This window comes from Lynx rufus, unplaced genomic scaffold (genome assembly GCF_022079265.1).
Source record: "Lynx rufus isolate CCGP_SWC_20201006 ecotype Redwood Valley unplaced genomic scaffold, mLynRuf1.p SCAF_31, whole genome shotgun sequence".
NCBI classification, from domain to species: domain Eukaryota; kingdom Metazoa; phylum Chordata; class Mammalia; order Carnivora; family Felidae; genus Lynx; species Lynx rufus.
Window position 1 is genome coordinate 4,113,757 of NW_025814847.1, and position 12,491 is coordinate 4,126,247.

A 12,491-nucleotide genomic window follows, 5' to 3' on the forward strand; every position below is an offset into this window, starting at 1 on the left:
AGAGAGTGAGGTACTTTTTTTTTTTTTTTTTTTTAACGTTTATTTTGGAGACAGAGAGAGACAGAGCATGAATGGGGGAGGGTCAGAGAGAGGGAGACACAGAATCTGAAACAGGCTCCAGGCTCTGAGCTGTCAGCACAGAGCCCGACGCGGGGCTCGAACTCACGGACCGCGAGATCGTGACCTGAGCCGAAGTCGGCCGCTTAACCAACTGAGCCACCCAGACGCCCCCTGAGGTACATTTTTGAAGGACATAGACACAAATTATGCTTGAGAAAGCATTCTTAAAAAGAAGGGTGGGTAGAAGTTTCAGCAAAATTTGCCCGGTGCCAATTCCTTTCAGACCTGTGTGTACCACCTAACACGGAGGTGAAGATAGTGCTAGTGCCTTCACTATTGCTGTATATAAAGGCCGTGGGGGGGGGGGGTGGGGAGTGTGTGTGTGCTGGGTGGCTCAGTTGGTTAAGCCTGAGCTTGGTCTAGGCTCAGGTCATGACCTCATGGCTTGTGGGTTCAAGCCCCACATCGGGCTCTGTGCTAACAGCATGGAACCTTTTGGGGTTCTGTCTCCCCCTCTGCCCCTTCCCCGCTTGCTCTCCATATCTATCAAAAACAGATTTAAAAATTTTAAGTTTTTAAAAAGGCCCTGTGAACAGTCTTAAATTCTTTAAAATCTCTTAATTTCCTTCTTGGGGGGGAGGTAGTACATTGTCTTTAAAAACCTAGTTTTGAAATGCCTTTCATTGGGGGCACCTGGATAGCCCCAGTTGGTTGAGTGTCCGGCTCGATTTGAGTTTGGGTCATGATTCTGCGGTCCTGGGATCGAGCCACCGATGGGGCTGTGCGCTGAGCGTGGAGCTTGCTAGGGATTTTCTCCCTCCCTGCTTGCACTTTCTCTCGAAAGTAATTTTAAAAAATAAAAACCGAGATGTCTTTAAGGTACATGCGTGTCAATGGGGAACTGTGCTCAGCCTAACCACAGTGTTGGTGTGAACGAACCTCTGGTCTTCCGGACCTGACCCGCAGTCCCTGTAGCTGTGCTTTGATGGAATTTGGTTTTTCCGCGGTTAGGCCGGAATCTTGGCCTCTGCACTATTTTCTGGGAAGATCTGGTGGGTGCCCATTTCGTACGTTGCCTCGTTGCATTTGGCCAGATTCGTTTTTTATAAACGACACACAGCCCCGCTAAGTTAGTCGCCACAGAGGCCCCCTCGGTCCCTTAGCGAGCCCGCCGCCTCTTCCCGCGCGCGTGCGCACACCCGCGAGCGGCCCTCCCTCCCGCAGGGCGGGGCCAGGCGCGCGTCACCCGGCCCCGCCTCCCCGCCGTGGCGCCATCTTCCCGGGCGACGGGAGGGGTCACAGGTCAGCGCTGGAGCCTCGCGCGGGGCTGGCGGGCGAGGTGGGGGTCGGCGCGCCTCGGGGGCGGGGGCGGGGGGCGCGCGGAGGAGCCGGAGGCTGAGGGGCGGGCTCCTCGTGGCGGTGCCGGCGCCCTGGTCCGAGGCGGCTCCAGAGGCGTTTTGCCTCTTTTGTTTTTCCTCTGGAAATAGCAGGACTTGGGAACGCTGTGCGGTGTCGCCGGCCGGACTGCCCCGGGGAAGGTGAGGAGGCGGCGGCCGGCCGGGGGCCGCGGGACCGAGGGCCCGGGGCGCAGCGCGGGCCGGTGGAAGGGGCGAGGGCCGCGGGGCAGGGGCCGGGGGCGCGGGACCCGGGCGGGCGGAGGGGGCGGGGGCTCCGGGTGCGGCCCGGGTCCAGCGCGTTCTTCTCGCTCGCCAGGTGCGCGTCCCGGGGGGCCATGGACCCGGGGCCGCGCCCCTCCGGCAGCGGCTGCAGCAGCCCCGCGGGCCTGTCCCGGGAGTACAAGCTGGTGATGCTGGGCGCCGGCGGCGTGGGGAAAAGCGGTAGGTGCCCTCGTGCTTCCAGTTCACCAGAAGTGGGGGTGAAAAGAGCTCGTCTCCACCCCAACCAGGTGGCTGTCGTGCAGTGGTGACCCTTGCGGTTCTTCCCGGGGGCCACTTCTCTGGATTGTAACTCTCCTGTCTTGCTTTGAAGCCATGACCATGCAGTTCATCAGCCACCGATTTCCAGAAGACCACGACCCCACCATCGGTAAGTCACGTTACGGCGGAAGTTTCCAAACAAACTCTACGGACGCGTCTTGGCCTCAGGTTTTGGAACGGTTTTTTCGCTAGTCATCTTCTGAGCCTTTTTCCGTGTCTGAGATATTTTACCGAGAGGGTCACAGAAGTTGGGAGCAAATGAGCATTTGCTTTTTCCTGCCTTCACTCCGAATGTGTGTAAGCCCTCTTGGGGACACTTTCCTTCCTTACCTTCGTGTGGTTGCTGGACTGCATTGCCAGGTGAAAGGAAAAGTTTCAAGGCCACCTAACAGACGCCTTTGCTGTCACTTGTCTAAGGGTCTCTGGCTCTGTAACTATGAGTCAGCTGATTTGAACTTCCACAAAAGGAAGCTGAAAAACAAGTCGAGCCAGCCTGCCGAGCTCTTACAACTCGGACTCGCACACTGGCCTTCTTCCACTGGCGGCTCTTAGTTTACTTCCTCATCCCTCAAGTTGATTACGTACTAAGGTTAATACTTAATGCTCTGCTCTTGGCCAAACTTGGTTGGAGTGGCAAGTAATTTTCGTTCTGCCTTTTTAAGAAAGGTTGTCGTTCTCTACAAAGACAGAACATTACTGTCATTCCTGAGCCGTAGGGAAGCAGGTTGGATTCTACGGGGTTACATCCCAGGACAAAATGAAACGTGGTGGGGGAGGGGACAGGGGAGGGCCCAGAAGGTCGGCCATGCTGTTAGTATTTTCAGAATGTGACCCTAGGTGGTGATCCCGGGTCTCTGGGAAGGATTTCCATTGGGTCGGGCCTCTGCTGCTGTTTTCCACAAAGTCAATGAGTGTTCTGTGCTAAGCCAGCTTTGAATGTCGTCATTTTATACCGTAAATGCTCCTGTGACTTGAGGAACATATAAACAGTCCTTGTTTTTTTAAGTTTATTTTTATTTATTTTGAGAGAGAGAGAGAGAGCGCGAGAGCGCGCTAGCAAGCGGGGGAGGGGCAGAGAGAATCCCAAGCAGGTTCAGCACTGTCCGAGCAGAGCCTGACTTGGGGCTTGAACTCACACAAACCGTGAGATTGTGACCTGAGCTAAAATCAGGAGTCGGGTGCTTATCCGACTGAGCCACCCAGGCGCCCTGGTCCTTTTTTAACGTTTATTTATTTTTGAGACAGAGAGAGTGCAAGTGAAGGAGAGACAGAGGGAGACAATCAGAAGCAGGCTCCAGGCTCTGAGCTGTCAGCACAGAACCTGACACAGGGCTCGAAACCATGAGCCATGAAATCATGATTTGGGCTGAAGTCTTGACATGTAACCAACTGAGCCACCCAGGAGGCCCGGTCCAGTGTTGTTTAGGGATTCAAACTATGTTGGGAATTCTAGGAATAAACTTTGTTTAGGACTTGGGATAATTTACTGAGAATTCCAGAAATATTTTTTCTTTTTTCTTAAAAACTCCTACTTGTTCTTGAAAAAGTTAATTTTTTTTTAAATTTTGACGTTTATTTATTTTTGAGAGAGAGACAGTGTGCGAGCAGGGGAGGGGAAGAGAGAGAGGGAGGCACAGAATCTGAAGCAGGTTCAGCACAGAGCCCGACTTGGGGCTCATGTGAGATCATGACCTGAGCCAAAGTCGGACACCTAACCCACTGAGCCACCCAGGTGCCCCAAAAAAGTTAATTTTTTCATTTTTTTTTTTTTCACAGTCAGCTGCTCTCCTAACGGTATTACCTGATTCAATAGCAAATACTTCCGTCTCTTGAGTTCCCATTATGTACCAAGCACTGTAGTAGGCCCAGAGGGTATAGTGGGGAGCAAAAAAATTTGACCCTTGCTCTCATCGAGTTTATATATTAGGGGGTTTTGTTTCAAACTTTGGTGACCCTGAGAAGAAAAGCTTTACATTGTACCCAGTACACATGTAAGTGTCTGTGCCTGTGTGTACGTGTACCTATGTACGTATATACATGTAACTAAAATATCAGGAAGCTGTATTTATGTCACTATATGTGGTATGCTCTTAGGATTTCTTTTTCCTTTAGAATTTTGCTTATTTATCTTAATGCCAATCCCATCCCATTAAGTTCATTCACAACTCATTAATCCTAATGGATCATGACCTGTTGTTTGAGAAGCAATGGTGTCGTGGGCTCTTTATCTTGAAGGAGAGTCAGAAGCAGGGATTCAAGAAAAAATGTTGAAATACAGTGGGGTGTATTTGAATGATACAAATATCGAAGGATAGAAATATTGAGTGGGTTTTCTTTTTTAAAAAAATTTTCTTGTATTTTTCAAGGTTACTATAATAATATGCAATGAGAAATTTTGTTTCATAGAGGAGAAATTATGACAATAGGGATTATCTAGAAAAAAGGAAATTATGGTTTTTCTTTTTTGTTTGGATTTAAAAGGAAGAGAAACCATAGTGTTTGGTCAAGTGCAACTATGTAATAAGGGGAAGACCTTTAATGTTTTAGAATTTCATTTACTTTATTTGTAAAATAGAGATAATAATGCCTACTGTGGATTATTGGCATATTTGTTATTGAATGAGTTAAGTATATAGATTACTTAGGATAATGTCTCACATCTAATAATTATTTAACAAATTGGTAAAGTTACTTTTTGAGCCCAATGTTTTTTCAAAAAAAAAAAAACAGTATCCTTTTATTGCTTAGGATCGTAGGTGAAATCTTATAAAGAAGCTATGGATGAACTTATGTCATTGCTTAAGTGAAAAAAAAAAAAACCATAAAACACCTCAGCTGAAGATCCGATTTACATATCTTAATGGATTTAGCATGTTTCCTGAGAAAATCTGGGCACTGAGAGAACTTGGGTATAATCTAATTCTCAATAAGACAAATTTTGAAATGTTTATTTTTGAGAGAGAGCGAGTGAGAGCGTGCATGCACACATGCTCGCAAGCAGGGGACGGGCAAAGACAGAAGGAGACAGAGGATCCTCCGTGCTGACAGCAGTGACCCTGACCTGGGCTTGAACTCACGAACTGTGAGATCATGACTTGAGCCGAAGTCAGATGCTTAACCGATTGAGACACCCAGGCCGCCCTTCCGTAAGATGAATTTTAAGGTTGTGGGGCTCTGGGTTGGCTCTGTTGGTAGAGCATTTGACTCTTGATCTCAGGATCATTAATTTTAGTTCAAGCCCCACGATGGGCTAGAGATTACTTAAAAAGGAAAAAATTAAGGTTGCATATTTTTGTGTTTATGGGTTTATAGTACACTTTTATTCCCTCCTGTAGAAGATGCTTATAAAATCCGGATCCGTATTGATGATGAGCCTGCCAACCTGGACATTTTGGATACGGCTGGACAGGTATTAAATCTTAGAATACTATGTATAGAGGTGTTTTCACTCTGGTAAAGGGGAGGGGAAGGCTTACACAGAGAAGATCACCAGTTCATCTCTTTTAATTTTTCATGCCCTCTGACTCAGGATAGCAGGTAATTGATGTGTCTCTTCTTGAACCTGAAGTAATAGCTAATACAGATGTAGTTCTAGGTTGTACCAATGCGTTAGTGATCCTGTTTCCCTCTAGGCAGAGTTTACGGCCATGCGGGATCAGTATATGAGGGCAGGAGAAGGGTTTATCATCTGCTATTCTATCACCGATCGCCGAAGTTTCCATGAAGTTCGGGAATTTAAGCAGCTTATTTACCGAGTTCGACGCACTGATGATACGCCTGTGGTTCTGGTGGGGAACAAGTCTGACCTGAAGCAACTAAGACAGGTGAGGAGGACTCGGAAATATGATCTGTAGTCTTGGGAGGTGGGTTGTTTCACTACTTACAGATTCTTCTGCCCTAAGATAAAAATCTAAAATTGGTGTCTCCTTAACCTTGGAAATTTTTCTATATCTACTAATTTGCAATTAGTTTGGATAAAATCTGAATTTTAGGACTCTGTTTACAAGATAAAATCTACAGGATGGTAATCAGGTAACAAATAGAATACCCATTAAGTGAAGGATCATGGCATGTTCATTTCTTAAAACCTTAGAAAATGAATTATCTATGTTGCAACAGGAGATGTAGGTTGGATTTCGAGATCTGCTTCTTGACAATGAGGATTATGTACTCTGGAAGGGGAGAATAAGAATTGGAGAGGATCATAGAGCAAGTGGTGCTCGTCTTCAAGTTACCAACCAAGTTTGAAGTCTTGCTGTTTGGTGTTAAGTTGAGAGAATAGTGGACGGGCACATTGTGACTGCTGATGGAAGCAGTGGACTGGTACAGACTTTTCGGAACTGGTTGATAGTAGATAAGTTCATAATGCTTCTCTGTGAATGCCTGTTTGAAAAATCTGTCCAGGAATTTATATATAAAATGTTCATTGCCAGGCTATTTGTGGTAGCAAAAAGAAAGAGCCTAAGTGTTCAGACCTAGGAGAAATTATGGTCTATCCCTAATTGGATATCTCGATTTTGGATTTATTACAGTGTAAGGAAATTATAAAATAACATACTTGGTATCTGTAATTACTCCCTGTTCTAAAAAGTTCTCTTTAAAGTAGATTAGAGGGGCGCCTGGGTGGCTCAGTCGGTTGAGCGTCCAACTTCAGCTCAGGTCACAATCTCACACTCTGTGAGTTCGAGCCCCACGTCGGGCTCTGTGCTGACAGCCCAAATCCTGGAGCCTGCTTCGGATTCTGTGTCTCCCTCTCTGTCTCTGCCCCTCCCCTGCTCGTGTTCTGCCTCCCTCTGTCTCAAAAATAAATAAAAAAATAAAAAATAAATAAAGTAGATTAGAAACAGAATCATGTAATTTGAAAGCAGAGGGAATCTTAGAATTCAACTTCCCGACTGAATTCTTTAATACCTCCAGAGTTGAGCTCTCTTCCTGTTAGATCGCCCCTTCACTTGTCACTTTTTGGGGCAGTTTTAATTGTTTTCCACGGCTACCACTATACATGTTCTCATGTTTACATTTTTAAAGGTCACCAAGGAAGAAGGATTGGCTTTGGCCCGAGAATTCAGCTGTCCTTTCTTTGAGACCTCTGCTGCGTTCCGCTACTACATCGATGATGTATTCCATGCCCTTGTACGGGAGATACGTAGGAAAGAAAAGGAGGCGGTGCTGGCCATGGAGAAAAAGTCTAAGCCCAAAACCAGCGTATGGAAGAGGCTGAAATCACCGTTCCGGAAGAAGAAAGACTCCGTAACCTGAAGGGAAGATGTGAGGTGTTCCTCTGTGAACTGCAGGGCTTACTCAGAGCAGTCCAGTAACTTGCATTAGTGAGCACGGTGCTTGCTCTTTCTCCTGTTATGACCGTTACTTTAAATGTAACTGATGAAGGGGATACGCCTCGAGGGAGTTTGCAGTGATGTGGTGTTTAGAATACTGTCTTTTAGCTAATTCTGATTTATTAACCCAGTGGAGCACTGTCTACTTTTAAATTGTCACATTAGAATTTGATCTACCGATGTTTTGGGTTCTGTTCCTGATACTAGTTAATTAATGTGGATTGTTTATACTCTGGGGGGATATATGTACCACGTGTGTTTGACTAAGCCCACAAGAGGGACTTTCTGCTATGCACTACTCCATGTTCTTTTCTACTTGGGTTTCCTGGGACCTTCTCGGGGAAGGACCTCACTTCTGTTCTCCTGTGCTTCCTGGACACATAGCGAGAACCTCGTAGGGAGGTCAGTGGTACAGTTCAGCGAGTAGCTGTGGAACTGCCTCCTGTTGCAGATGAGGGACCAATGAGATCCGGGAAGCCAGGCTGTGGAGGCGGCTGGGGGACCTCACTAGGGACAGGTAGCATCACAGCTGTGTTCCCAGGGCAGGCCTGGCTTTCCTGAGAAGTGCACATCTGACCCAGATGCACTGAATGGGTGAGGACGAACAGAAGCAGTGCAATGTGTGAAGGTTTCTTCCGTGAAGCTCTTTTGTTCTTTCAGGGTTTAGCCTCTGTTTACCGTCAGAGCTGCATGCTTTGGGAACCATTACTGGATTACTAAACTCTTGTTCAGACCCTCGGTTGGGACAGCCATTGCCTTGTGCAGGTTTATTTTTCCCCCGGAGATGCCCACACCCGTGCGTTACGTGCTTCCCGGTGCTTCCGTGTGCTCCCCAGGAGAGTGGGGCCTGGCCACGTGTGTCGTAGGTCCCTCGTCAGACTTCCTGCGTCTTGCGTACGGAAGAGACATCAGGAGTTAGAGTCCAGTCGCGTGTGCCGCCTCAGCACAGTCACCAGGCTCCACGCTCCGGGAAAGCCTGCGCGTCTCTGTGCTAACGAGCCAGTTGTGAAGCTTTAGAAAATTCCCGTGTGCTGGGTTTCTCATTGAAGATTTCTTTACAGGGACCTTGTTGAGTTCACCTCAGGGTTGTCTGAACCTTGACGGAACTTAGCCTAAGAGAGTGCCACCTTGATATTTGTCATAGCTGGGAGACGGTTGTCCTGGGAAGGAACAGCTTTAAATATTGGTGGTGAGTTCTCTTTTTTAGAGTCAGGATTGTTTTGATACCTGGACTTAACTGTGTGGAGATTAAGTGCAAAAGTGCTAAGAATAATGTAGCATATATGGAACGTCACATGTCACTGAAGTAGCGTTTGTGACCATTTTAAACTCTTGACGTGACTGTAGCACCTCTTAAAAAGTGCACGCCTCAACTTAACTGATTTCCACTCTAATTACAGGCAGAAGGACAGGGTGGTTGTGTTTTTCCTCATCCTCAGTGGGGTGTATGTTCTAGGTTTAAAGAAAGGTGATTGTTGCAACTTTTTTAGCTAAGTAGCGGTCCCTTTTGAAACCAAATAAATTATGTCTTATGGTACTCAAGCCATCCAAAAGTGAGAGACCCAGAATTTGAATCTATGCAGGACGGAAATCTGATAGGAACTGTAGCACTTTAGCAAAGCATGAAGGTAGAGAAGAAACGTAGTGCAATTCTGTTGTACCAGTATTTCACCATGTGTAAATCAGCTCAGAGCCTTTTACGTGTGATGCCTTAGCTTCTCGTTACTAATGACCTAGGGAGTTGTACTTAGCGTCAGGCAAGACTTTTACAGCCATATAAGTATTCAGGACATTCAATGCAGCACAGAATATTGCCAGAAAGAAAGATTTGTAAGAGAGGAGGGAATTTATATTGTATATGAGAAAAATAACAAATTTGTGTTTTTAAGACTGTCACTGTCATATCTTTGATCATTGGATTGATTAGCCCATTAGTTAGTATTGAGGATTCTATCCATGGTGCTAAATAGTTTGAGGGGGTGTGTTATGTGTAGGTAACAGCTCAATTCTTAGTGATCTAAATGTATGTAATTTATAAACTCTAAAGAGTCAGGTTTTTCCAATTTGAGGGCATTACAATCAGTTACTGCCTGGAACTTTGAAGAGAAACGTTCAGGGACAAGTGTAAAAGCGCTGGAACTGTCCGTGCCTGCGCCAGATTGTTAAGTCACAAGATTTAGAAGCGAGAAGGGATGTATTTTAACTTTATCAAATATTAGCAAGAATCGGTCTGCTGTGATGTTTGGGGGTTGTGGGGGGAAGGAGGAGACCAGTCTCTCACTTATGCACTTGTATATGAAGACAGTTTATATGACACAATACAAAACTTTTCAACAACTCATTGGGCTTCTCCTTTACTTACTTGTGTGTGGGTCAAATGCTTGGGATTACTGCATAAGGTCATTTTAAGAAGACTTAATACCATGAGATTTTATGTTCTGGAAAGTACGGATTCCAAAAAATGTGAGTGCCCGCCACGTGCGGAACGCTGTGTCGAGTGTCAGGGCGCGTGCCGTGGAACACCCCTTCCTTCAGAGAGGTTACCTCGGTGCACGTGCAGGGAGAGGGGCTAGAGGGAGGTGAGGCACCGCGGTCCAACTGCTGAAGAGTCTCCGTGCTTCAGTGAGTGGGGTCCCACCTCTGCGTGACTCCGGACTCTAGTCCCCCGCCCCGGGCACTGTCCACTGTCCTGGTTCCAGCAGGCTGGGGTGCTCAGGGATGCTTGGTGTTTGGCCGTGCCGTCAGATGGCTTTGGGGGAGCGGGGGGTGCAGAGTGAACTGCCACCACTGGGGCAGGGGCCAGGTGCCTGAGGGACCCTATCGAGACCCCAGCGTATCCAGAGAGAGGTGGAGCGGTGCAGAGTGGGGAGCCAGGAAAAACACATTGAAAACAATAGCGTATTTGCCTCCAGCAGGAGGGTTACAGTTTCAAGTGTGTAAACTGAACGTGGACCAAGGAATAACTGCTTTACATGCAGGTCATTGCTTTTGTCTCCACTTCTATCAGTGGGATCAATGGGCCTCAGTGTTTGTAGAGGACTTAGTTTGGACATTAAAGGACTGTGTTTTTGTGTCCTCGTGACTTGAGTTGTGTTGAGCAGGTCAGTACCTGTCTGTGGGGTCCACTGTTGAATCAGAGGCAACGGAGGAGGCAGTATTCGTGTTTCTAAACTGACCTCTACTAGGTTAGGCGGTGGGGTTACAGTGTTCATGGGCCCCCTCTGCACTAAGCACTGTGAGACTGTGCAGGGTTTGAGGGGATATAAGATACCCTACTCTTGACCTTTGATAAAATCTGCATTCACAACTAGATGTCAATCTGAAGGTAGTAGGTTACTTCAAACTGGGAATGTGACAGGAATTCAGAGAGGGAAAGAATTAGTGTGGCCGAGCCCAGCAGTGGGACCAAGAGCTAACGGAGAGGAGGCAAGTGAGGAGAGGTCGAATACCAAAGAGAGGTGCTTTCTGATATTCCTAGTGTTTATTGCTTATTATTATTATTTTTTTTTACGTTTTTATTTATTTTTTGAGAGAGGGGAGAGAGAGAGAGAGAGAGAGAGAGAGAGAGAGCGCGAGCATGAGCGGGGGAGGGGCAGAGAAAGAGAGGAGGAGACAGAGAATCCAAAGCAGGCTCCAGGCTCTGAGCTGTCAGCACAGAGCCTGACGCAGGGCTTGAACCCACAAACTGAGATCGTGACCTGAGCTGAAGGCGGATGCCCAACTGACTGAGCCACCCAGGCGCCCCTTATTGCTTATTTTTTTTAAGTTATTTATTTTTGAGAAAGTGCAAATGGGGGAGGAGCAGAGAGAGAGAGAGAAAGACAGAGAATCCCAAGCAGGCTCCATGCTTTCAGTGTGGAGCCTGATGCGGGACTTGAACACACCAATCGTGACATCATGACCTGAGCTGAAGTCAGACACTTAAATGACTGAGCCACCCAGGTGCCCCTATTGCCTTTTTTTAAAGTTTGTTTATTTATGTATTTATTTAAAATTTTTTTTAATGTTTGTTTATTTTTGAGAGACAGAGAAAGTGCGTGCGCGCATATGAGCAGGGGAGGGGCACACACAGAGACACACACAGAATTGAAAGCAGGTTCCAGGCTCCGAGCTGTCAGCACAGAGCCTCATGCAGGGCTCAAACCCACGGACTGCGAGATCGTGACCTGAGCCGAAGTCGGAGGCTCAACCGACTGAGCCACCCAGGTGCCCCTTATTTATTTATTTTGAGAGAGAGTGTGCGTGTGTAAGTGGGGGAGGGGCCGAGATGCGGGGCTCGAGCTCAGTAATTGTGACATCATGACCTGAGCTGAAGTTGGACACTTCAGTGAATGAGCCATCCAGGCACCCCTATTATTCGTTTTCTTAAAAAAAAAAAAAAAAAAAATATATATATATATATATCATATATGTATATATAATATATAAATGTATATATCACATATATGATATATATATGATATATATCATATTCACACACACTTTTAAATATGTATAGACTTAAAATGTATTTAATGTTAAATATTTATAGAAGTAATTTACATATAGTAATTCTATATAAAATGAAATATTAAACAAATATATGTATACATATATATAAATAAACTTAGGAAGCTCCTGACAAATAGTTGGTAGTGTTGCTCCTTTTTGAAACTTCCAGACTTACTGAGAAGGGTAAGAGAATGGTGACAGAGAAATTTGAAGTCTTACCTTTTAGGAGTCCGTGTCAACTCTGACAAGCACTTGGCTTTAAGAGACGCTTCAGTACGGAAAATGTCGGATTGACGGTAGTCCTGGATTGTTCAGCTTCGAATTAAAGTTTGTGTTCAAACTGCTTTCTCCGTCCGTCAGCTGGGCTGGGACTGAAGCGTAGGTGGTGGAGTTGCGCGGGGCCCCGGGGAAGCGGCTGGGACTCTGAGTTCTCCAAGGAGATCGCTCGCCCTGTCCTCAAATATCTCTAAACGCTCTCACACAGAGACACTTTCTCTTCTCCCCACTAAGATTGTGTTATAATTAGGTGTGGCATAAACTAGATTAAAAAAAGAAAATGGCGACTGTATTTGTATTTTACTCAATTTTGACAAGTTTTTTTCGGTGAAAGTTGAAAGAGGAGTCTCGCCGTTCTTCCTTGCCTTACTGGTCACCCGTGTGTCAGTGG

At 46.3% G+C, this 12,491-nt stretch overlaps 1 protein-coding gene across 1 annotated transcript; it reads left to right on the plus strand.

Moving 5' to 3' along the window:
- The first annotated feature begins 1,438 nt into the window (after positions 1 to 1,438).
- RIT1 (Ras like without CAAX 1) lies at positions 1,439 to 9,674 on the plus strand. Its single transcript, XM_047092792.1, has 6 exons — positions 1,439 to 1,598; positions 1,774 to 1,898; positions 2,050 to 2,106; positions 5,333 to 5,406; positions 5,630 to 5,821; positions 7,026 to 9,674. The coding sequence occupies exons 2-6, from the start codon at positions 1,793 to 1,795 to the stop codon at positions 7,254 to 7,256; spliced, it is 660 nt and encodes a 219-aa protein (XP_046948748.1). The 5' UTR covers positions 1,439 to 1,598; positions 1,774 to 1,792; the 3' UTR covers positions 7,257 to 9,674.
- The last annotated feature ends 2,817 nt before the right edge of the window (positions 9,675 to 12,491 follow it).